The sequence below is a fragment of the Typopeltis vanoorti genome, chromosome 15, assembly GCF_054136105.1.
Source record: "Typopeltis vanoorti isolate ZY-2024b chromosome 15, IOZ_Tvanoo_1.0, whole genome shotgun sequence".
Lineage (NCBI taxonomy): Eukaryota > Metazoa > Arthropoda > Arachnida > Uropygi > Thelyphonidae > Typopeltis > Typopeltis vanoorti.
This window is the reverse complement of record NC_143563.1, coordinates 38,600,317-38,626,130: the sequence shown is the minus strand read 5'-3', so window position 1 is coordinate 38,626,130 and position 25,814 is coordinate 38,600,317. Positions and strand designations below refer to the sequence as shown.

At 34.9% G+C, this 25,814-nt stretch overlaps 1 protein-coding gene across 3 annotated transcripts; it reads left to right on the top strand.

Moving 5' to 3' along the window:
* The first annotated feature begins 2,772 nt into the window (after positions 1-2,772).
* LOC150098649 (uncharacterized) lies at positions 2,773-11,156 on the top strand. Of its 3 annotated transcripts, none has more exons than XM_090405308.1 (2): positions 2,773-2,936; positions 9,638-11,156. In XM_090405308.1, exon 2 carries the CDS (start codon positions 9,807-9,809, stop codon positions 10,932-10,934), a length of 1,128 nt encoding a protein of 375 aa, XP_090261434.1. In that variant the 5' UTR covers positions 2,773-2,936; positions 9,638-9,806; the 3' UTR covers positions 10,935-11,156. The 3 variants fall into 3 exon arrangements, with proteins under 3 accessions (XP_090261434.1, XP_090261432.1, XP_090261433.1); XM_090405306.1 differs by having other exon boundaries at positions 2,773-2,950; XM_090405307.1 differs by lacking the exon at positions 2,773-2,936 and adding an exon at positions 3,005-3,373.
* The last annotated feature ends 14,658 nt before the right edge of the window (positions 11,157-25,814 follow it).

Here is a 25,814-nt window from a genome sequence, read left to right as displayed (position 1 = left end):
AAGATTTGTGGGTTGCAGAAATTGGACGATAGGCGAAGGAGGGGTGATATGATTGAGACATTCAAATTACTGAAGGGTTTTTATAAGATTGATCCAGAAGATATTTTTGAAAATATGACTGGTGGTGGGAGGACTAGGGGCCATGCATGGAAGCTGGGCAAGAGCGTGGTTGACAAGGGTGTTAGAGCTAGGTTCTTTACTTGGAGAGTGGTAAATGAGTGGAATAAGCTTCCAGAGTCTGTTGTGGGTGCTACGACCGTGAATGAGTTCAAGGCAAGGTATGATAGATACTGTGTGAATGTTGAATAGTTGTTCTTGACATGATGTTAGGGCCTCCCTCGATGAGTCTGTCGAATCCTTGGAGTTTCCCGGAACAATAATAATAATAATAATAATAATAATACGTTTGTAATGCATTACTTATGAAGTCCCTTTGCGAGTTATGAATATTTATTTGCTGAAAAACAATTACTAAATCGCCCTAAATATAGCACACCAGACCAAACTGACGACTATAATCGGATGAATGCCGAGATCAATGATATTAGAATTTAAAAAAGAAAAAACTCGAACACCTTTTGCGCACTAACTTAGGCATTTTCAGCCCTTTTGAGAGATAAAAGGACAGCCAATCCGCTTCCTTTATTGAAAGTTCAAGTTACGAATGAACCAAGGCTTTCGAGAGTATAAGAGACAAATGCTACCACGTCTCCCTTAAAATAAAATTAAAAAAAAATAAAACAGAGTTGGTCTTTCCGACAGAGAATTGAAAAATTGGCAGATATACAAAGGAGTAAATTTGACGAAGAAGAATCGTTAAATATTTGGAGTATATTAAAGCAGGCAGCATTTGCAAGTTTATGCAAGAAGAGATATATTGATAGAGGTCTTAGACAATAGGATGAGGATATTTGTAGGATTATGGAAGGTAAGAGAAATGCTTTTGAAAAAGAATTTAAAAATTGATCATTTGAAGATGAGATTGAATATAGAATAAAAAATAAATAACTAAGAAAGATATGAGAAAGGGAACACAACGAAATCTGGGAATAATTTCATATCTAATTTAGAGAAAAAGAGAAAGAAAGATTTAACAAGATTCAGTCCAGTAACTTGTAAAATTTTAAATAAAATGATTAAAGAAACTAGAGAAAATAAAAATCAATATGATTGATAAAACCTACATGGCTGTACTAATGTCAGGATGTATGATTACATACTAAGAAAGAATTATAAATACTACAATACAAAAATAACCTGCTAGAACACACTTCTATTCAGGAACTGAATGATATACTCCTATTAAATAACTTGAAAAGCACAAATTGACCCAAAGAAGATGGTATTCACATGGAACTTTTCAAATATATTGATGAAACTCTTAAATCAAGATTTACAGATTTCCCGAATATTATATAGCATGGGGGGAAAAACCACACAAGAATCCTGGCAAAAGGCCATGGTTACTCCAGCTATTCAATAAACCATCCCATGTAGTACTAGTATTTATAGACGCATGTAGGAAAGCCTTTGAATGTATGAACAGAAACCAAGGTTTCGAAACACACTTGATGATGAAACTCCAAACCACATGATAGTAGCTTCTACACTTTTATTAGTATATCCTCATAGCAGTCAATTAGGAACTGAAATATCACAGCATGGCAACAGACTTAACTTTATCTTTTCGCTATTCTTTTTCGCTTCTTCCAATAACTCTTTCACACATTCCCTCATACAATACTTCTCACCTCTCAGGTCATTTCCAGCCAAAGCAATCAATTCTTTCACCTTCTATTTCTACATTCTAACATCAATTCCGTGGGTAATGCAAGTAGTACTGGATTACCCATGGATAATGTAAGTATTGTAGTGAATGTTTTGTTCTCAGATGAGAGATAATCTGGATTTCACTAACTTTAAGGTGTGAGGTCAGCTTACTACAAATTGACGTGAATAAGATTTTTCATACAATATCTAGAGATGGGAAGAATGAGGGGGGCATCCCTGGAAACTGTATAAGGTGGATGTCAAAGGAGGTGATAAGTAGATTTTTAGTATGGAGAGTGGTGGGTGATTGGAATGCATTGCCTGAAGAATGTGGTGAATGCATGGACAGTGAATGCATTTAAGTCTAGGTATAACAGTGGGACCTCCAGCGAAGTTGTTGATGATTCTATTGACTCCATGGAGGTCTGTTGATGATGAAGGCCTGTGTAGCTCAGTGGAAGTAGCAATCTCTATTCTAAGGATATCAACTATTTATTTTAATTCGCCTACCAGTCTAATTATAAAACTTGTTGGCGCGGGGAAAAAAGTTAACATTATTTTTTAAAGAGAATTTGTGAATTTTCTTTCTTTGTGTGTTTCTTTTCTAAAATTTTTTTCTTAACATAAATCAACAAAGCAATTTTTTTTTTGAATTTTTGGCGCTTTTGGAAGTTTATGTAGTGAATTTATTTGAAAGGGAAAAAAATTTTATTTAGGAAATAAATATCTAAAAAAACGTTTTCAGTATTTCACAATTGTCCTGGGAATTGAAAGGTTGTCAGTGATTTGTATTTATTATTAGGGCTTAAAAACGGCCTCGCCTACTCCCTATATACGGGAACAAAAAGGCATTAGCTGATTTTTATTTTTTTTAAATAAAACTAGTGGTGCTGTTAGCTTGTTTTTGCTTGTTACGACTTCTTATTGGATTTCTATTTGAAATAAAACTGTGTATTAACAATATTTAGAATTAAGATGGCGCTCGTGTAAAAACATACTCGCACGCCTGTGGTGTGTTGTTATTGTTTAGTATAGCGAAGATGTGTGTTTATTTCTAGGAAGTTCTCAAAATCAAAAAAATCAGCTAACGCCTGTTTATTCCCGTATAGTGAGTAAGCGAGGCCGTTTAGCCCTAACTTTTCTAGGAAGTTGTTGATTTAAATTTTGTATGTGTTTATTGGTAAGAATATTTAATTTTTATAAACTAGTACTAGCTGAAATGTTGCTACACAACTCAAGTAACGATTTTTCATTTAATTTTCAGCATGGAATACAAGTAATTGATTTTTCCGTTTGGGCAAATGCTTGAGAAGGGTGACTACGTATTTTCACAAATATATAACAAATCCACGCGAATTTACGATTAATGGTTTTATATAAATCATACCTTGCTTCTGGAAGCAAGATATGATTTATATATCTTGAAGGATCCTTGAAGGTTTCATCCGCCGAACAGGCAAGCTGGCATGGTACATGTAGTTTCTAAATATACAGTAGCCTCACAGCCTTAGTCGCTTCAGCCTTACTTCCAAGCAACCATGACTGTTTCTGAAGAGTGTTTCTCACATCATTTATGCGCTACTAATCGATCACTAACGAATCGGTAGGTATATGGTCCTACTATATGGTATATGGTCCCAAAAAAAAAAAAAAAAAATATATATATATATATATATATATATATGTGTGTGTGTGTGTGTGTGTGTGTGTAATGAGGTAGGTTTTCTTCAGCAATAATGTTTTGAATGCACAAATCATATGTCAGTTTTACCATAGATCACTAAAGTGATAAACAAAACTATTTTTGTGTGATGCTAATTTTTGAACAACACAGTATATGAATGTGGCAAATAAATTCATAAATATTATTTACATACACCTCCTGAAGTCAAGACTTACTGCAGGAGATAAGAGTAAGAAGCATTCTGTTAGTGATAAAATCTGTCCTACCATGCCTTAAATTGATTCAATATCTGTGCACTTACTATCATCAGTAGCACATTCCACTTACCAACCACTCTTCATGCAAAAAATTTATGTTTTGCTCTCTTATACACCAGCACCTTTATGTATTTTCCAGGAATGAACTATTTGTTTCTTTCCCTCAGCCCTTTGAAAAATATCGTGGATTTCTATTTGGTAAACTCCTGCTAACAATATACAGCCTGAGGGCACAGATTAGATTGTGCCCTCAGGCAAACAAATAAATATTCCCCTGATGGATTATAAGACAAAAATATAAATCTCCAATTGCTATTTTGTTTTTATTGCAAGAGAAACATTAATGCAAAACAATTACATAATGATATTAATTAAATGTTTGCTCTATGGGGGATATCACACAAAACTGTTTTTAAGCTCTTCTAAATTTAATTTATAAGCTATGTCCTCCTTTATCGATATAGTTGCTAGACCAACCAATCTTTTTTGGGTCATTACTGTTTACAAATCATTTTTAATCAGTTCAGCTTGGAAAAACTTCTTTCTGAACCTGCTACACTAACAGCAATTGTTAACAATATCCTTAGGGTGGTGATCGTATTGGGATAAATTTCTACAAGATTTTGGTTATATATATATATATATATATATCTTCATCCTATCCTTCTCCTCTATCCAGGATGGGTTGAGTCCCCTTCTAATGAGGGGTTACAAGTGTATTAATGCAGCTGGTTCAGCACTCCTCTGCTGCATCCCCTAAGGGCGATATTCATGATTGTATCAGTATGTGTTCACGGGGTCGGTTTACCTGCTTGTGGGATGAAAAACCCCAGATAAACTGGGTGGGGGGACACTGCTCATCATGCCTAAGACCAGCTAACTTGGTTATGGCTGAGGAAGATCCTTAAGCTCCTCACGTCATCGATGGGAATTGAACCTAGGACACTCCTTCCCCAGGCATATGGTTCCGAAGCACATAGCCACTAGGCTAACCGGGCAGACATATATATATATATATGTGTGTGTGTGTGTGTGTGTGTGTGTGTGTGTGTGTGTGTGTGTGTGTGAGATAAAATTTGGTGAGAACCACTTTTCTCTTGTATTATTTTAGAGAGAATTTTTAATTCTTCAAATAAATCTATTGCAGCTGCATCAGATGTTGTATGAAAATATCTTTTCATATAACATCTCGACTATTTGGTCTTCCTCTAGGTCGTTTTCCTGCCAACCTGGCAGCGAACACTTGTTTTGCTACTCTTTCCTTGCCCATTCTGTTTAAGTGACAATACCACCTGAGATTAGCTCTACTAATGCATTCCTGGATGCTGACAATGTCAAGTTCTTTCTTAATATCCTCGTTTTTAATATGATATTGCTATTGATGCCATCTGTTCATGTCTCTAATCTTTCTAAGGACTCTCATATTTGCAGTCTCTAGTCTTTGGTCAGGTGTGTTACTTCTGACCCAGCTCTCAGATCCATAAGTTAAAAGCTGGTTTGAACACTGTTTTGTATACAGCTAATTTAGTTTTCTGAACTGGTTTCTCTCTTATTTCATATGAATTTATTCAATTGACTTCCTACCATACCAGCTTTGTTGATTCTGTTGTCTATTTCCATATTTAATTTACCATCTTGACTAAAACTCATGCCTAAGTAGCTGAAATGTTTTACTTGTTCCACAGGTTCTCCTTTCACAACACAGTTGACATTTTCAACGATTCTGCCTATTTTCATTGTCTTTGTCTTTTTAATGCTGACCTTGATACCATATCTATTACAGCAGTTATTCAATCTAGTCAGGGAACCTTGCAGACTTGTAGCAGATTTATTTAGAAGTATAACATCGTCTCCATAAAGCAAAGAGCTGACATTAACATCTCCAATTTTGATATCGGGTTTAATATCACTTTCCTTCATAATATGATAAATATAGATATAGATAATGAATAACAGAGTGGATAATGTATATCCTTGTCTCACACCAGATTTAACATTAAACCTTTCTGTACTTCCTTCAATCCTAACTGCTGATTTACAACGCAAATAAAGACTAAGTATTTCTTGATATAATGCCCCATTGACACCATATAACTGTAGCATTTCGAATAGCTTCTCTCTTGGCACCTTTTCATATGCCTTTTCCAGATCTACAAAACTTAAATACAGATTTTTGTTATATTCCCATGATTTCTCTACTATTTGTCGTAAAGTGAAGATCTGATCCTGACAGCCTCTATTTGGCCTGAATCCAGCTTGTTCTTCACCAAGCTTTTCTTCCACAATTCTTCTCAACCGTTTCTCAAGTATACTAGCATAAATCTTACCAGGAACACTCAGTAGGGAAATACCTCTGTAATTCTCACATTCAGTTTTATTTCCCTTTTTATATATGGGTACTATGAGAGCTCTACTCCAATCATCGGGAATTCGCTCCTCTGTCCACGCCTTCTGAACTATGCAGTGCAGCCACTATAAGACTTTTATACCACCATACTTAAGCATTTCTGGTCGAATATCATCTACTCCTGCTGCCTTTCCACATTTCAAGCCTTTGGCCTTTTCTACTTCAAGTATGGATATGAATTCCTGACTGTATGCCTGTCGAGTGTTTTTTACCACTGTCCTATCACTAATTGTTTTATTTAGCAATTCTTCGAAGTAATTACTCCATACTTCAAGGATATCTTTTTCTCCTGTTTTCATGTCACCTTTATCATCTCTAATTCCTTTTACAGTACTCTTTCCTCCATTTCTGATCTTCTTCGACAACCTCCAAAATATTTTGTCACCTTCATGATATTTATTTTCTATGTTCTTGCCAAAGTCCTCCCATGACTTGTGTAGCTTTCTTACATTTGTCTCTGTATTCTCTAAGAGCATAAACTGACTTATTTGTCAGGAATTTTTGATATGCTTTCTTCTTTTCCTTCACTGCCTCTTTTACTTTCTGTGTCCACCATGGAGTTCTGATTTTTCTATCCTTGCCTCACCACATGCCTCTCTAGCTGAATTAATCAGGGTTTGCCACTGAATCTCCAAGGTTTGGTTCCTGTTCTCAAACTCTTTCATTTTTTCTTCAATAATCTTTGTGTATTTTAGTCTACAGTTCACATCTGAGAGCTGCTCAACTTTTATTTGCTTTAAAACTTTCTTACATGTTATTCTTTTCAATATGAAATTCAATTTTATCCTGCTCAAGACTAAATAGTGATCACTTCCAATTTCAAATCTTCTGTACACTCTGGTGTCCTGCACCAGGGAGAAAACATCACTATCAGCAATAACATAGTCAGCGAGACTTTTCTTATTCCTTGCCTCTTCTCTCCATGTGAATTTGTGCACATTTTTATGTTGGAACATGGTGCTAGTAATAATAAGTCCATGTCCTGAGCAGAAATCTAACAGGTATTTGCCATTATTATTAGCTTTGCTCTTTTCTCCAAATTTTCCCAAAATATTTTTGTATGTCTAACAATCACTTCCATCATCATCATCAAATTCCTGCCATGTACGCTCAAGGGGTTTACAGGAATTGATACTACTACATGAAAAAAATTACATCATTACTAACTATGGGTGAAAAACACATTAAAAAAAAAAAAACTGAATATCCTCTTACAAATCTCAAAACATTATTACATTTCATTAAACAGCAGTATAAATGTTCCCAGGACAGAACCCTGTGTGACTACACTGGTAACTTCCCTCAATGATACAACTTCTCTATGCACAGCTTTTTGTGAACTAATACTGAGCAGCTGCTCAGTATTAGTTCACAATTCAATTGCAAGCTCACAAAACAGATTCTTCCCCTCTTTTATTTCCATCTTCCTTTATTCATTGAACAGTCTTCCTCACCTTACTTCCTGGTGATCTCCAAGAATTATAGTCTCAAGCTTTTCAGAGAGAACATTAATAGATTCTTTCTCTCTTAACTTTGCCTGACTACAGCTGTAATATGCTGTAGGCTCATTTGTGAAACTGATATATAAGTAGGAAATATAGAGATGCTGTACATGAATAATTAATAATCCCCTGATCTCCCAGGGGAGAACAAGAGGTCATCCCTGAAGGATGTAAAGGAGTGACAAGCAGATTTTTTCCATGGAAAGTTGTCGATTGGAATGCCTTGCCTGAGAGTGTGGTGTCTGCAGAGAATGTGAATGTGTTTAAGGCAAGGTATGATGAGCTGTGTGTGTGATAAAAAGACCTCCTAGACGAGTCTTTGACTTCATGGGGTCTTAGGATGATAATAATAATGGATTGCCTATTAACAACAGATCTGTTAAGTAAGAAGTAGGATACTAAACAAGTCTTTTTTTTTTTTTTTTTAAAGTCATAAATTCCTACTCAGATCTGAGTAAAGTTGGAGCATTATTATAGAGAAAACAATTGTGGTCTGCCACTTCTAAGGTAATTTTGGTTTTATATCTTCCTATATCATCTAAGAAGATAGCAGAAAATTAGCCTTCACTTCACATTTGAATTTAAAAAGCCAGTCAAATGTTTATTCTACTGAATGTTTCCTCTGTGAAAGGATTTTATTCATAGATTTGTATGACAGTTTTTGTGATGGTACAGAATTCGAGGCTACAGTTACAAGGCTGCACCATCTTTGCCTGACTACAGCTGTCATACAAACCTATGAATGCACATGTTACTGGTTTTAAATTCAAAACTTCCTATCATGACTTTTCACTGAATGTTGTGATGTTATACACTTTAAGTGATTATATGCAATTTCTTATATGCAATCACATACTTTCATCTAAACAAAACTATAACCTTATCTTAATATTTGGAAGTCTTATCCATTCTTTTATATCAGTCCTCTTCAGCAATCACTTAAAAACCTCTGCCTAACAATAGACTGCAAACAGAAGTATGCTAAATGGTTTCACATGATTAACCGTATTGACATCTTTAATATTTTTTTCAATTGTTTTTGTATCAGTAAAACATGATAAAATGACATTTTTATTTATGTTAAAAATATTACCCTATAAAAAATATATTCCTCTTATCACAATTATTATTATGGACATCTCCATGGGATGTATAGACTCATCATGGGAGGTCTACTAACATTCCAGAAACCAAATACTAACCTTCATTTGTACAATACTTTGAACTCATTTGACCATCACAGTACTCACAACTGACTCTGGCAACCTGTTCTACTCATTCACCACTCTTGAAGTGAAAAATCTAGCTCTCATTCCACTGCTAACTAAATCCTTTCTCAGTTTCTAGGGATGACCTCCAGTTCTCCACATGCTAGTCATGTACTGAAAATTTTCGTTTGTGTCAATACTGTAGAACGTTTAAATAACTTATATGTCTCGATCAAACCTCCTCTCCCCTTTTTTCTATCCTATCTGCCAATTTCTGTAACCCACAAATCTTCAATCTATCCTCAATTAAAGGGATATACGATGTCTTCCAATCTCTGCTTGTTAGCATGCTCTTCAACAACCAGGTAATTCAATGAGTTATTTTAATGACTTTTGCAATATGTCATCTGAACTTTAAGCCAGAGGCCATTAGCACTGCCAAATCCCTAGCCTCCATAATCATCTATATATCTTATCCACACCTATCCATATTTAGTGCTCTTGATATTCCTTAGAAATAAATATTTTCTATTATGTATGCTTCAGCAGTACTTACACTTAATTGCAGTTATTATTAATAATTATGCAATTAGAGATATAATTATATATACAGATAAATAATTATATCACTGTCATTATATAATTCTTAATTACAATGATATAATTAAGATATTACCTTTTAAGATGATTTTTAACATAAGATTTAATTGAGTTGTGCTATATTCAAGAAATTTTCTGAATTTATTACTCCTTTAATAATTTCAATACATGCATTTCTTTTTTTATTACTTATTTGGTTCTCTTTGCAGAATGAAGAAAGGAATGAAGCTTAAAATCAGGCAAAAGAAAAAAAAAGAAATGATCTGAAATGTTACTTACATTTTTCAAAATGTGTTATACATATCACAGTAATACAGAAAAGAGATCTCTTGCAGTTTAGGAAAAGTAAACCACAAAAATAAATGCACAAATTTCATTATGAGTTTTTCTAGCAAAGCTTCTATTGCTTCTAAAATATGGTGTGAAATTTCTATAAAATCAAAACTTAATAAACAAGCAGCAATTCATAGTATTGCAGAGAAATCCTTTACATGTGAAATATGCAGTAAATCATTTTTAGAGGCTGGAAGTCTTAAAATTCACAAAAAGTTTCACACTAATGAGAAATCCTTTCTGTGTGAAACTTGTGGTAAATCATTTTTACAAGCAGGAGATCTTTTAAGACATAAAAAGATTCATACTAATGAGAAATCCTTTTTGTGTGACACTTGTGGTAAGGCATTTTTACAGGCTGGAAGTCTGACAAGACACAAAAGAATTCACATTAGTGTGAACTCTTTTAGATGTGAAATTTGTGACAGATCATTTTTACTGGCAGGACATCTTAAAAAACACATAAGGATCCATAGTAATGAAAAACCTTTTACATGTGAAACTTGTGGAAGGGCATTTCTGCGTGCAGGACATCTTAAAGAGCACATGCAAATCCACACCAATAAGAAACCTTTTGCATGTGATACTTGTGGCAAATCATTTTTGAGGTCAGGCATTCTTAAAGAACATATAAGGATACATACCAAAGAAAAATCCTCTACATGTGAAATATGTGGTAAATCATTTCCTCATGCAAGATATATTAAAATCCACAGGAGAACTCATAGTAATGAAAAACCATTTAGATGTGAAATTTGTGGCAAATCATTTTTACTTGCAGGATATCTTAAACAACACATAAGGATCCATAGTAATGAAAAACCTTTTACTTGTGAAATTTGTGGCAAGTCATTTTTACAGCCAGGAAATCTTATAAAACACAGAAGAATTCATAGTAACAAAAAACCATTTAGATGTGAAATTTGTGGCAAATCCTTTTTACTGGCAGTATATCTTAAACAACACATAAGGATCCATACTAATGAAAAACCTTTTACGTGTGAAACTTGTGGAAGGGCATTTCTGCGTGCAGGACATCTTAAAGAGCACATGCGAGTCCACACCAATAAGAAACCTTTTACATGTGATATTTGTGGCAAATTATTTTTGAGGTCAGACCATCTTAAAGAACATAAGAAGATACATTCCAAAGAAAAAATCGATCACATGTGAAACTTATGGAAAGTCATTTTCGCATCCAGGATACCTTAAAACTCACAAGAGAATTCACAGTAATGTAAAACCTTTTAAATGTGAATTTTGTTACAAGTCATTTTCTCAAGTTGGAAGTCTTGAAGAACATAAGATAGTCCATAACTAATGAAAAACTCTTTCTCTGTATCTGTAGAAACAGTTTTTCAACAAAGAAAATAAAACTATATACTAGCTATACTATTAGATTGTATAATAATTTTCATTATCACAAAGACACAGTTCATTTCATTTATTATTCTCTTTAGTCAGGAAGCAATTTATATGTTTGTCAGAAAAACATCGATTTAGGATACTGTCAGTGCTTTATTTAAAAGCAAATTCTATTTGAGATAAACTTGTGACAAAATAGTTTCATGAATAGTATCTTTTGGAGTACCTGTCAATATTCATGCAACATGAATATGATAGATATTTGGCAAATAATTTGTACTACTTCAAGATTTTAAATAAGGTATGGGTTTGTGAGAGAGAGAGAGATCTCAAACAGAATACATGTTTAGGCACATAAATTAGGTAGAATTCTTGTGCAGGATATCATTTCTTCTTTGAAATCCCAGATTCAACATATTTGCCAAAGCTGGTTGGGAAACACTTCAAACAAGTACTTTTTTTTTATTTATGGTTACATTATTTTTGATAATACCTAAATCCTCACTTTTACTTTCAGCTTTTCTTGGCTCAAACATATCACATATGTAGTTTCTTCTGCCATTTTTTTGGTTCATTTTATATAAATCCCAAATCTGCCCTTCACTGAAGAACTGTTACTGGGTCACTCCTGGCATATGATTACTAAAACTCTCTCTGTTCAGAAGAGTATTATTTCATTGCCTCCTTCCTGTATTGACTTAATCCACTAAGTATTATACACAGTGAGTACATCATCATTCTCAGACACAGCGAGAACGATGATGCCAGAAGAGAATTTTATCACCTAGTGTTGAAAGGACCTCATTAATTTAGACCTGAAGCGGCTTTTAAAATTTCTATATTTAGTCACTAGAATGAGATTTCTGGACTTTAAAATAAATAAAAAATATTAAAAGAAATTAAAAGTAAGAGGAAAAAATCCTTTGCTTCTTCAGGTCATAAATCTATAGTACATTAGTACTACAGGTTTACAACCTTTCATGGATGGGAACAACATTAAAAAAAAAAAAAAACTATGATGTCAAAAACATGTTTAATAGATTTTTTTTAGCTGAAGATGAGTTAGCCAATCTCATCTGGAAGTAGAAGTTTTTCGTTCTGAAAAAACAAACTGACTGGAGAACAGTTATCATATAGGATATACTTGCACCATAGCTTTAATTATGGCATCTTTTGAAACAACCAGAAATCAGGATGTTCAACTGAATTGGTATCAGTAATCCTTCTGCTTTGCTCCAAACTTATAGAAATATGAAAACAGTGTCCATGCATAGTCTTACCTTCATACACTAGATGATAAATGTACTTCATTACCCATTGCTAGATCATCATAATGGATTTATTGGAGGTGAGGTCTGAAATGGCTTGAAAAAAGTACCATGCTTGCTCTACAGAGCAACCTATCCTACTAATAGCATGGAAGTTGAATAAAGGTGTGGTTAGTAGGGGGTGTGAGGACTAGATATTTTGCCTGGAGAGTTGTGAATGAGTGGAATGGGTTGCTAGAATCAGTCGCGAGTGCTTTGTTAATGGGTTTAAGAAGAGGTATGATAGATTCTGTGGATAGATTCGGTATCCCGCAATGAGTCTTCAGACCCCATGGAGCTACCTGTATAATAATAATAATAATAATAATGTAGTATGGATAAGATTCATCTTTAAAAGAAAAAAAAAAAAAGCTTATTGTAAGGATTATAACCAAGAGTTATTCAAAAAAAATGTATATATTCTTGCTTTCTTCCTAACAAATACATGGACCAGCAAGAAAAATATTTGATACATGTAGGTTGATAATAGAAATTTTCTTATTGTTTAAGCGGTCATGGAGAATGTTCTTGTGGTTTTGGGTGAGCATGCCATTAAAATGGGCTGTTCATGATACAAGACTGTTGTTTTATTTTAACAATGACAAAATCTGAAAGATTAGTTATATATAGCTATAAATTAAGGAAATTCACTTTCAGAGACATGAAAGACCGAATATATAGATTCAGAATCTTTTCACTTGTTATTTCAATACAGAAAGTATTCATAAAGTATAATATCGGAGATGTAAAGAATCTTATACAAGTCGAAAATTTGAAACTATTTTCATTGTGATTTGTCAAGTTGACAACTATATTCTTGCCTTCTGAATTAGGGATCAGCGATGCCTAGTTTTTTCTGTATTGTTATGCAGAACCAAGTTGGTATTAGATTTTTGTAATGTCATGCAGTATAACATCTATATTTGAATTACAGATTTTCCATCACATGACTGATATTGAGATGACAATACTTGAAGACTCAGTTTTTTTGTTAAATAAGAATAATTAAACGATGAATATAAAATTATTTCTTTGTAGTTAAGGATCTTGTTGATTACAACCTGATTGCAAGAACTTTAAATAATATCTGTTTTTCAAATAGTAAAAAGAAAAACATAAGTAGGTTCCACCTGCCCCTTCTGCATTTTAGACTTTTGGAAGAAAGTTAGAAATTAGTTGTGCATTTATAATTGTGTATTAGGCTGCCATAATATCTGGTACATTCTTGAGAGTATACACCAGAAGATGATGCATAACAAAATTAATGAAAGTGATCTTAGCAAGTGCAAATGAATACCAGAGGATATAAATGAAAAAAAACTGCACATGTAGTCAGTGTCTGCAGTTCTGAAATCCCCTTTTTTATGGTTTCTTAATTATAGTGATTTTATAATTTGATTAAGTAGTTGTGAGCAATGCATTTAATTTTAATCCATATTTTCAAATGATGTAATGGGTTCTTAGCAAAACACAACACTAAGTGAACTAAATTAATCATCATCATCAATTTCTTGATATGTAATCCGAAGTGTTTAGGTTACCATGACAGCACTACAAGTTTACATTATTATTAATCTGCTATCAACAATTTTTCTCCAAATCAATCTATTACTTGTGAACAAGAGGAAGACCAAGGCCTAGGTGGACTGATTTGGTCAGAAGTGCCTTAGAAGCACGAAATGTTAGATACGACAATATTGGAGTATCTAACATTTCGTGCTTCTAAGGCACTTCTGACCAAATCAGTCCACCTAGGCCTTGGTCTTACTCTTGGTCTCTTTCCTGCCACTTTGGCATCACACACTTGTTTTGCTAACCTTTCTTCACCCATTTTATTAAGTGGCCATACCACCTTCAGTTAGCTCTGCTGACACATTCTTGAATGCTAATAATATTAAGTTCCTTTCTAAAGTCTTCATTTTTAATATGATTCTGTCATTGATACCATCAGTTCACTCCCCTAATTTTTCTCAGACCCCTCATGCTGTGGTCTCTAGTCTTTGATCAAGTGCTCTATTTCTAACCTAACTCTCAGATCCATAACTTAAAACTGGTTTGAACACTGTCTTGTATACTGCTAGTTTGGTGTTTTGGCTAATTTCTCTTATTCCATATAAATTTATTCAACTGACTATCCACCATACTAGCTTTGCTTATTCTGTTGTCCATTTCCAGATTTAACCTGCCATTTTCACTGTAAATTGTGCCTAAATAGCTGAAATATTATACTGGTTCTATAGGATCTTCATTCAGAATACAGCTGAAATTTTCTATGTTCTATTTGGAAGACCAAAACTATGAAATAGGTCTCTGCCTATTTCATAGTTTTGGTCTTCCATTCACCCATATAATTGTACTGTTTTGAAAAGCTTTTCTCTGGGCATCTTGTCGTATGCCTTTTCCAGAACTAAATTAACATCTAATGAAACAGTAAAACCTTGAAAAGTTTCAATTTTCAGATTTAACTAAATTCAGTATTTTCAATCCAAATTGGGAGAATTGAGTATCAGGAGGATTGAAAGTGAAAAAATGAGAGGTGTGTCAGGTGTTGATTGGGTTAGATAAGGCTCAAGGAATGGATGTCATGAAGGTTTTGCAGTGGGTAAAGTTCCTAAGGAGTGGAAAGAAGGCAAAATAGTAATACTCTACAAGCATAGTTCTAGGACAGAAATTTCCAGGTATAAACAGGTATGTATAACGACAGTTGGAGTCAAGGTGTTGGAGAGATTGGTTAGAAATAGAATACAAGATTGCATTAATAGACATAGACATAGTTAATAGACATTTATGATGGTCAGCATGGATTTGTAAATGGTAGTTCTTGTTTTTGCAATTTATTTGCATAAGGCAGAATCACATATGATATTCTTGGACCTTGAAAAAGTGTTCAATAGATTACCACATGATAAGTTGGTGTGCAAGCTGCAGAGGATTGGAATAGATAGTATTGGTTAGGTGGATTGGAGATTGACTCTCTGATGATACCAGCCAGTTGTGTATGATAGAGCAGTATCTCAAAAAAGGAACTTACCAATGTTGTTACCCAAGGTTTTATTCTTGTCCCATGCTGTTTAACTTCTTTGTAAATGTATCATGTGATGATGTATCATGTAAGTGTATCATGTGATGATGTATCATGTAAGTGTATCATGTGGACTGACTGAGGAACTTCAGAATTGTCATTCTAAGAAATTACAAATGTTAATTCTCTTCAGAAAGATTTCAATAGACTTTTGGCTTGGAAAAAGCAGTGGTGGTTTTAGTTTCAACATAAAATAAGTGCAAGGTTTATAGTACTGTACTGCAAGAAGTAGATGAGATTAGAGAGTTGAGAGTGATGGATGACAATAAACTACCGTTTATGGGGTATATTGTAAGTGTTGCAAAGACTGCACATCGTAGTGTCGCTATGATAAGAAGTATACTCCTGTGTAGGGATAAGGAGGTATGTGGACTACTGTGCTCAGAAAAACAAAAACTTTCATAGGCTAGAGTTATGATAATGGTTGTTGATTGTAAAAAAAAAAATCAGGTTTTTTCAAATTCCATCTAAGATATGAGAAATCTTTGTAAAATATTTTCAACTGAATGTGATTTATAGAGTAAATGAAATACCCAAATGTAAACCCTGATAATTTTGGTTGCTTTGTCTTAATCGAAACCACCAAACTGCTACCAAATGTAAAATATGATGTATCAAAAAAATTAATATTTCAAAGCAAAAATGTATCATTTGGTTAGGTATTGAATAAGGGAAAGAGAATATTTATATTCTTTGCTTCCTCATGTGATCTCAAGACAATATTACTGTATATCAGTAACAAGCTGAAAGATGGCGAGCTTACAGCTATGGACATACATAGAGATGTCCAGCATGGCTTGATTTCTATTGTTAAGTCTGTGTCAGAAGAAAATATGTCATGGAAACTGAATTAGGTCTGGTTTTAATCTTTTCATTGTAGATGTCTTAATGAGAGAAAACTCATTAACCGACATTGCTCAGCTTAATATTTCAGGCAGTATGCACAGGATTGTTCATTACTACTCTTGACTATGGATGTTTGGGTTCAGTGGGAGTTCATTTCATTGCATATCCAGTGAAATTCATCTTTTTTGACACAGGAAGAGACATAGCTGGAAAATATTTGCAACCAGCACTTATTTGAGGCATGCTGTTATTTCCAGTTAAAACACGGAATAATGATTGTTCCATGTTAAAATCCCTTGATGAGAGAAATGCATGAACATTGCTGCTCTGCAGAAAATGATATCTTTGTTCGTGAAAGTATCTGTATCATAATAAATTCCTTCACATAAGGGTATTTGTTAAGCTGGTCATTGTTATGCAAGAGTTCTTAGATAGTATTTGACATAATGTGGGCTTATAAGTCACATAAACATTAAAAAAAAAAAAAACCTCCAAATGCCAACAAATTTAAGACTCTGGTTCCTTTTTAAAATGACATGCAATCATTGTTTCAGAGGATTCTTAAATCTTGTAAAAAGACATTGCCTTCCAGAGATTTGCCATAAATGAGGTAAATGACCATTTTATGACTTTGGGAGAAAATTGATGAAGTATGACTTGCCATCGCTTTTTAGATTTGATGTCACTCGGTTCTTTTTTTTTTCTTTTTAATGGACTTCAAAACTTTTTCGTGTTAATTAATGAATTGATGTATGCTTTGCTACAAGAACTTGGAATCTTGTTTACTCTAGAAAGTGTTGAAAAGGAATGCTGTGTTTAGAAATGTTGAGAATTCTGTAGGATATAGCCCTGGTTTCAATGAGGTTTAATGTTGACTCAAATCACCAAATTTCGAGATATTGGTTGCAATTTTTAAAACAAGCGAACAGTATAATTTTTAAGCCTGCAAAGAATACTTTGATGAAACCAAGAAATATTAAAATCCATTAAAAGGAATACCTGAGCAACATTGAATATAAAAGGAAAGATAAAAGTGGGGAGGGAGGGGGGGACAAAACTCAGATTATAATTGCTTTGCTAATATGTGTCGATAGTTATTTTTCCATTTTACAGTGCTTGGATATGACCTCATCTGGATAATTGTGCACTTATCTGGTGTCCTGGATTTTGCAGTGATGCAGATACAGTGGAGAGAGTGCAAAGGGGGTGTGTGTGTGTGTGTGTGCCAAAGATGATATCAAGACTGCAATTCAGATGAAGAGGAAAGATTGAGAATTTGTTGATTGCAGACACCCACAGACATCTGGAATGTGCAGATGTTTGTACTATAATAACATGGACCATGCTTCCAAAATTCTACAGGTAGTATCCAAAATCTGTCACAACTTCAGTTGCATGCTTCATCAGCAAGAATTGTCATATATATAGGTCATAGAATTTTTCCTTCCAGAAAATACATGAGAAATGAGACAGGACAGATCTTGAATACCATCCAATCTCACTAATTAGCACAGACTGCAAAATTTCAAAATTTTTGCAAACTGACTGAAGTTCATGCTGCTTAATGACATCAATCCCTACCAAAGTGAATCAGCACCAGTTTGGTAGTCTGATATACCAACACAGTTGACACGGATGCATGCAAACCTGAATTTATTGTAGCACTAAATACAACACATACAGTAAATATAGGCTGACCATATGTCCTGATTTGACTGGGGAGGTCCCGGTGTCCAGGGAAAACATTATTACTATTGCTATTGTACATTATCATGAGTGGGAGGAAAGTAAAAATAGAAAAACAAGTTTATAAAAAGTTAGCCGATCTCATAGGAGGTAGCAGGGTTTTTCATCATGCATACAGACAAATCATCCCTTCAGAATACATGCAATTTACAGACAAAAATGACTAGTTGTGGGCAATAGATGATTGATAGTAGAGATTCAGTGTAACGGAGAGTTGTACAGTAGGTGTCCTTTCGCGATGAGTCTACGGACTTCTTGGAGGTGTCACAAATAATAATAACGATGCTGCGCTAAACTAGAATATGTATAATCGATACGCATCAAGGCTAGTGTTGCCAATTTAGTTCTTTTTTTTTTTCTTCCCTAGCTCCAAAAATTTTAATCCAGCTCCTTCAGAACTAGTATCAGCTCTTTTTAGTTGTTTTTAGAACTTACTGTTAAACAAATTACATCGTACACGTTTCAAATGCATGATGATGTCAGTCACGTGGCCAACAGTCTGCCATTTTGTCGTTTTAAAGTTGATATCACCGCTACAAGTTAGTCTTTGCACAGTGTTCTGTTTGGTAGTTACAAAAGCGAGTGGGAAGTTTTCAAAGACTGATCGTAAATCGTTGCAGTAAAGAGTTGTATACCCTTCTTCAAAAATGAGCAAAGAGAAAAGTAAAGCTTACAAGCAAAAATTTATGAGGGAGTTGTTGCAAATGGGAATGTTTAGTAGATGGTTGTGTGAAGTTCCTAGTGATGCTACAAAAGGCCACTATAAGTTTTGCAGATGTGATATAGCTGCTAAATATTGTCAGCTTGTAAAGCATAGCGAAACTAACACTTTGCTGCAGTTCCATATAAGGCTGTTCCTATTACATATATGCTTGTGAAAAAGTCTGATGAGACCGCGAACCTTGAAGGTAGGTTAGCGTTATTTCTTTGTTGTCACTCATCATTCAACAGTTGCGATGATCTAGTAGATCTTTGCAAAAATAGCATCCCAGACAGTCAAATTATGCCAAAGGCAAAAATGCACTGAACTAAGTATTCTGCAATTGTAAAGAATATTCTAAGTAAGCATTTTGAAGATCTAATTGCGGACATTGGAGATGAAAATATCAGCTTGCTAATAGACGAATCAAATGATATCACAGTGAATAAGATTTTAGGAATGAGCATTTATTATAGCAGGAAATTCAACAAAATTATGCATATATTTCTGAGCATGGTGGTTCTAGAAAAGTGTGACGCTAGTGGTATTGTGGCTGCACTGAAAAAAGAGCTCTTAACCAAAAACGACATTAAAAATCTCATTGCAAACAGTGGTGTCAATAATGGCGTTTATGAACAACTGAAGGCATATGTTCCCTCCTTAATTTTAATTAGATGTGCATGCCATTCATTACAACTGGCAATGTCTTACACCTGTGCAGAATCTCTCCCGAGAAAATTAGAATTTTTAGTTGCTGAAACAAGTGGTTTTCACATTCTTCAAGACAAGCAAACTATCAACGAAAATGATTCTCCTCTGAAAATTGTAAGCAATTGTGCAACAAGGTGGCTCTCCATTGAACCTGCAGTAGACAGAATTCTCAGCCAGTGGTTGGAATTAAAAACTCACTTCGAAGTCGTGAGTGTGACTAAGAAATATTACAAAGCTCAAATTTTGTGGGAGATGTACAAAGATGAAAGCTGCTGTACCTTTTATTTTTTGCATCCTGTTCTAGTTCAAGTTCAGCAAGTTAACAAACTTTTCGAATCTAACAGTGCAGATAAGATGATATTATTTGATAACCTTTCTCGTTTGATTCGCTCTATTGCTAATATGTTAGTGTTACCATCATCCACAGTCGACCCTCTAGAGTCAGAGATTGATGGCTATTTGGATCCCAGTCCAAATCTTAGTTACAGATTTGAAAGAAAAATTTCAGAGTTGATGATACAAAAGAAAATAACGCAAAATGATGAGCGAATCTTAGAAGTAGAGCAAGACAGTTTCTTCTTGGTCTCTTCAAACAGCTTAAGCAAAGGTTGCCTGAAAACTTGAATATTTTAAGAACGATGTCTTCTTTTTCTGTTGACAATATCCTAAAACATATAAAAGAACCTGCTACTCCCATCTTAGAAATAATGCTGAAAACAGAAAAAGATGTTGCTGCTGAATACCAGTACAATACTATCCACTTAAATAAATGGACAAATATAGAAAATACTGGGTTATTCTGGATCAAGTATGAGAATATAAAAATGCATCTGGAATGAATTCATTTAAAGAAATTGCTCAATGTGCAATAAGTTTATTAATACTGCCAAATTGTAATGCGGAAATTGAACGAATTTTTAGTTCCATGAATGTAGTTAAAACTAAATTAAGAAACGACATGGAATTGCCAATGCTGCCATTGGCAATTACAATTGCCAATGGCAGCATTAGCAATTACATATTGACAATTGCATGTGCAATTACATATTGACAATTGCATGTGCAATTACATATTGACAATTGCATGGAATTGTCAAGTATGGCCTCAGGCGTAACAAGTGCTGTACGGACTATCATTTACCAGCATCTACACTGAGTAATATTGGAACGATGGCTACATAATAAAGCTGAAAATCTAAGTGAAATCGTGGGTGAATTAAGCGCAGAGGACCACATGGAAGATCTATTTAGCCACTTATATGCAAGTATCACTTCAACTTGAATACAGTAACTTAAAAGTATCAGCCACTACTTTTAAAATTTTAGCTTTAAATTTTTATTTTTTAACTCCTTTTAGCTTTTTATTTTTCATTTGACAACACTTCAAGGCCATTTCGATTGTGGCTAGACCACTGCGCACGAAGAATCTATACAGGCGTGCAAATCACGTGTTTGCGGAGAGTGTTTTGCTTTAGTTTATGTTATAATTCTGCTTCTGCTTTGTTCTGCCTAAAAGGAATTGTTTTAGTTTAAGTTCATCGATGAACAATAAAAGGACTTTCATTTTCTTAAGAGATGCTGTGATGAAGTTGATCGGGTGCGGATGCGATCGTTGTGCCTCAGTTTTGTCTGTAGCGCATGGCAGGCGGTCAGACATTAAAGACCACTTGAAAAAGCGTAAGCATAAAGCTGGTTTGTTAGCTGCGGAGGTTCTTCATTATCTACGTATTTCAAAAACAGTGATCCTGCAGAAAAGACCTAGCAATCGCAGCTAAAGAAGCAACTTTTGCATTCCATTCCGTTTCTAAGTCTCAGAACCTCTGACTGTTCTTCTAAACTGATTTCGAAACTTTTTGAACCAAAATTTGCACTTGCCAGAACAAAATGTGAGGCTATCGTCTTGAACGTAATTGGACCCATGGTAATTGATGAACTCTACGAGGACTTAGAGAAACGTAATTTTTTCAGGAAGGAAATTAAATTTCTGCCAGTAGTTCTGAGGTACTTCATGCCCCAATATGGAATAAAGGTTAAATTTCTGGATGTTGAAACTCTCCCTGGTGAAACATCGGAAATAGTGACGGAATCATTTAATGCTATCATTAAGAAACACAAACTGTCTACTAAAATTGTCGGATTCTGTGGCGATAATTGCAACATCAACTTTGGAGGTGTAAAACGCCAAGGTGAAAATAATGTTTTCACCCATTTGAAGAAAGACTTGGGTTGAAACATTGTTGGTGTTGGCTGTGGGGAACATATTGTCTACAAACTGCAGTAGATGGTCTTCCAATAAACATGGAAACTTTGATCGTTGAAATACAGGAAATTACTGGAACATGGAAATACATGATTCTTATTCCTCCTCCCAGCTATTTAATGATTTCTTTATATGTAGGAAGTCTTACTTCCTCTCAGCCTCACTAGACCACTGTCCAGTGATTATAAGTAATTTTTTCAACAGTGAGTGTGGAGAAATGTACCCATGGTTTGTGCATGGACAGCCCCTGTCTCTTCAATGAAACCGTTTTGGCTATGAAGGCAACTGAAGTGACAACTGAGCTTGAGAAACTGAGAAAACATTCAGGAAAGGCTTCTTATTATTGTGCTATCTTCTATCGAAGGTCAGCGACCATCTTGGCGAACAAACTGCGCTCTTGTGCTAATCTGAGCAGTTGTGCACTGCTCTTTCCTGTCCACGTCTTGATGTTGTCAAACCATGATATTCTTTTTCTTCCTCTAGTTCCTTTGCCACCAATTCTTCCTATCAAAATAGTTTGTAGAAGTTGGTATTTGCTGTTTCTCATGATGTGGCCAAGATATGATGTTTTTCGTTTCTTGATTATTTGTACAAGATGTTTAGCTTTGCCAATGGATTTTAAGACATCTTCATTGGTAATTTTTTCTGTCCATGATATCTTTAGCATTCTTCTGTATAGTCACATCTCAAAGGCTTCGATTTTCTTGATGGTTGTCGCCTTCAATGTCCATGTTTCAACTCCATCGAGCAGAATAGACCACACGTAGCATTTCAGCATTCGGCATCTGACTTCCATGTTTAGGTCTTTATTGCAGAATAGTGTTCTCATTTTCATGAAGGACTGCCGTACAACTTCAATCCTTGTCTTTATATCTATTTCTGGATCCCACCGTTCATTAAGCCAGCAACCAAGATATTTATATCTTGACACTTGATCAATATTTTTCCCATTGAGTGTCAGTTTCATTGATGAGGCTGGATGTTTGCTGATGATCATGTATTTTGTCTTGTTGATGTTTATATTTATTCCCATTCTTTGGCTTTCTATGTATACTCTGTAAATGAGTTTTTGAAGATCCATAATATTATCTGCAATTAGCACGGTGTCATCTGCATATCGAAGGTTGTTAACAATCTTTCCATTTATTGCGATTCCCTCTGAACATTCTTCCAATGCTTTTTTAAAGATTACCTCTGCATATATGTTGAACAGGAGTGGTGAGAGCACACATCCTTATCTCACTCCTCTTTTGATGTTAATATCACTGGTGGTAATGTTGTCTAATTGAACGGTAGCTGACTGATTCCAATACAGATTTGTTATTAGTCTTATGTCTTGTTCGTCTAGCCTTATTTGTTGAAGGACTTCTATTAAGTTAGTGTGTCTGACTTTGTCGAATGCTTTTTCAAAATCTATGAAACACATAAAGACAGGTTTCTGTTTTTCTATGCATTTTTGTATCAATATTTGGGTACAGAAAAGGGCGTCTCTAGTACCAAAACCATTCCGAAAGCGAATTGTGTTTCGCTTAGAGTTTCTTCACTTTTTCTATAAATGCGATTCTGAATTACTTTCAAAAATATTTTTAATGTTTGGCTCATTAGACTAATAAGTCGGAAGTCACCACAGGAATTCGCTTTGGGTTTCTTTGGGACAGTGATAAATGTAGATTTGAACCAATCTGATGGAAATTCATCACTTTCATATATTTTATTAAATAATTTTTCAAGAAGTTTGATGTTATCTGGTTCTATTAATTTTAAAAATTGTTTGCACACCATCTGGTCCACTGGCTTTTCCTGTTTTACTTGTTCGTATAGCATTCTCTATTTCGCATTTCATGATTGCTGGTCCTTGAATGTTATCTTTTATATTTATAGTCTTCTGTCTAGTATCATTGAAAAGTTCTGTTACAAATTTTCTCCAAATCTGTGCTTTATTCTCTTCTTCTAGAACTATTTTTCCATTTTCGTCTCTTAGAGACACTATTTGCTTTTTCCTCAGTTTTCCAGAAATTTCGTTGATTTTCTTATACAGATTGAAATTATCATGTTTCTTCTGAAGCAGTTCAATTTCAGTACATAAATTTTTCATCCAATTTTCATCCAATTTTCCTTGGCTTTTATTTTTTTCTTGATGATGTTATGTGTTTCTGTATACCTGGCAAGGTCTTTGTTTTTGTACATTCTTCTTGTATCAATAAGAGAAAGAATCTCATTTGTCATCCATTCCTGTTGTTTTATATTATTCACATAACCTACTTCTTCAATACTTGTTGTTACGATGGCATTCTTTAAGCTATTCCAAAGAGATTCCACACTTTTATTTTCTTCTATGTTAATCTGTTGTAATCGCAGGTTAAGCTATGTCTTGGCACTTTTATTTATGTTCGGGTCTTTCAGTTTTTCTACATCAATTTTCTTTTTCTTCTTTTGTGATTTTTTAGCTGATTTTAATCTAAGACGTACTTCTGCAACTATGGGATTGTGGTCTGGTGAGATATCTGCTCCAGGATAAGTCTTTGCACTCTTTATGCTACTGTGGAATCTTTTATTTATCAGTATATAATCAATTTGATTTTTGACAATGTTATGTTGGTTATCTTGAGGCGATTTCCAAGTGTACAGTCTTCTGGGTGGAAGTTTAAACCAGGTATCTGCTATTGTTAGATCTTCTTCCTGACAGAACTGGACTAGGCGATCTCCTCTGTCGTTTCTGGTGCCTAAGCCATGTTCGCCAACAATTTCTCCATCACCCCCTCTTCCCACTTTTGCATTGAAGTCACCCATCACTATGTTTATATCATGTTTCTTTGTTAGGTTTTTAATCTCTTTTAGGTGTTCATAAAACTCTTCAACATCTTCACTTTTGTCAGCTGGGTGCATAAGCTTGGATGATATTTATGTTAACGAGGTTTCCCTTAAGTTGTAACAGCATGATCCTTTCAGAAAATGGAATCCAATTTATTATTGATTTCTTCATCTACTATTACAGCTACACCATGTCGATGTTTGTTCTCATCATTCCCAGAGTAATGCATTGTCGTATTATCTTGTTGACACTTTCCAGATCCTGGCCATCTTGTCTCGCAAATTCCCAAAATCCGGATGCCCAGCCTCTTCGTTTCTCTTGTGGCATTTCTTAATTTGCCAGCTTCATACAGAGTTCTGACATTCCAAGTTGCAATTTTAAAAGTGGACACCATTTTGATCCCGGAGATTTTTCGCGCCCTTGTCCCATTTAAGGGGGGCTGGGAACTTGGGGCCAATTGTAAGGGTTTGCTCGCCATGGTGGCTGTTCTGGAGATAAAGTAGACCTGTAGTTTCTCCGTTTGCTTTCTGCTCTGCAGTATTACAGACGTACACAATATAATCATATTGCCATCTGCAAATCTCTGATCACAAGCTTTTCCATCATCATTTGGCTTCAACCTTGTGTCAGTACTGACAATGCTGCTTCCCAATGTCAGGGGCAGTGACCCCAGCAGGTGCTTATTTAATGGCGGCGCTACTCGCCATGTCACCGAGTTGTCATTGGGCTTTGTGAGGTTTTAAGCGAAACAGAGTTGCCACTTCTGCTCCCCCACGCCCTGATAGCTCAGTCGCTGTTGGTCCATGGCTGCTTATTCGCCAGATTGCTCTGCTTATATCGCAGCTAGCCTCCATATCTGAAGGCTGTTCCCCGATCTGCCACCTGGGGACGGACTCGGTAGTAGTCAGCTCTGCCCCAGGAAAGGCTAGAAAGTAGATTTTTGCCACAGGAAGCCAAAAACCTATTACAATCATTGAAGACGAGGGACAGATTAATGGTACAGTTGTTATGCAAGAAGTTACTGCCTTTTAGGAGAGATGCATCTCTTACATTGAAATGTGGCAAAACAGCTTTGGTGAGTACCCCCAGATCCTTTGCTTTGGTCAACAATAACAACTTATCATGGTCTGATGTAGAAAGGTCTGTAGAAATGTTGATGAGGCAGTTGGTGTTGAAGCTATAGATTTCGATAATCTTTTTGATGAGCTGGTGATTGCCAAGAAT

Coding starts and splice junctions, on each gene's coding strand:
- LOC150098649 (XM_090405308.1), top strand. CDS start 9,807: ATGAGTTTTTCTAGCAAAGCTTCTATTGCTTCTAAAATATGGTGTGAA.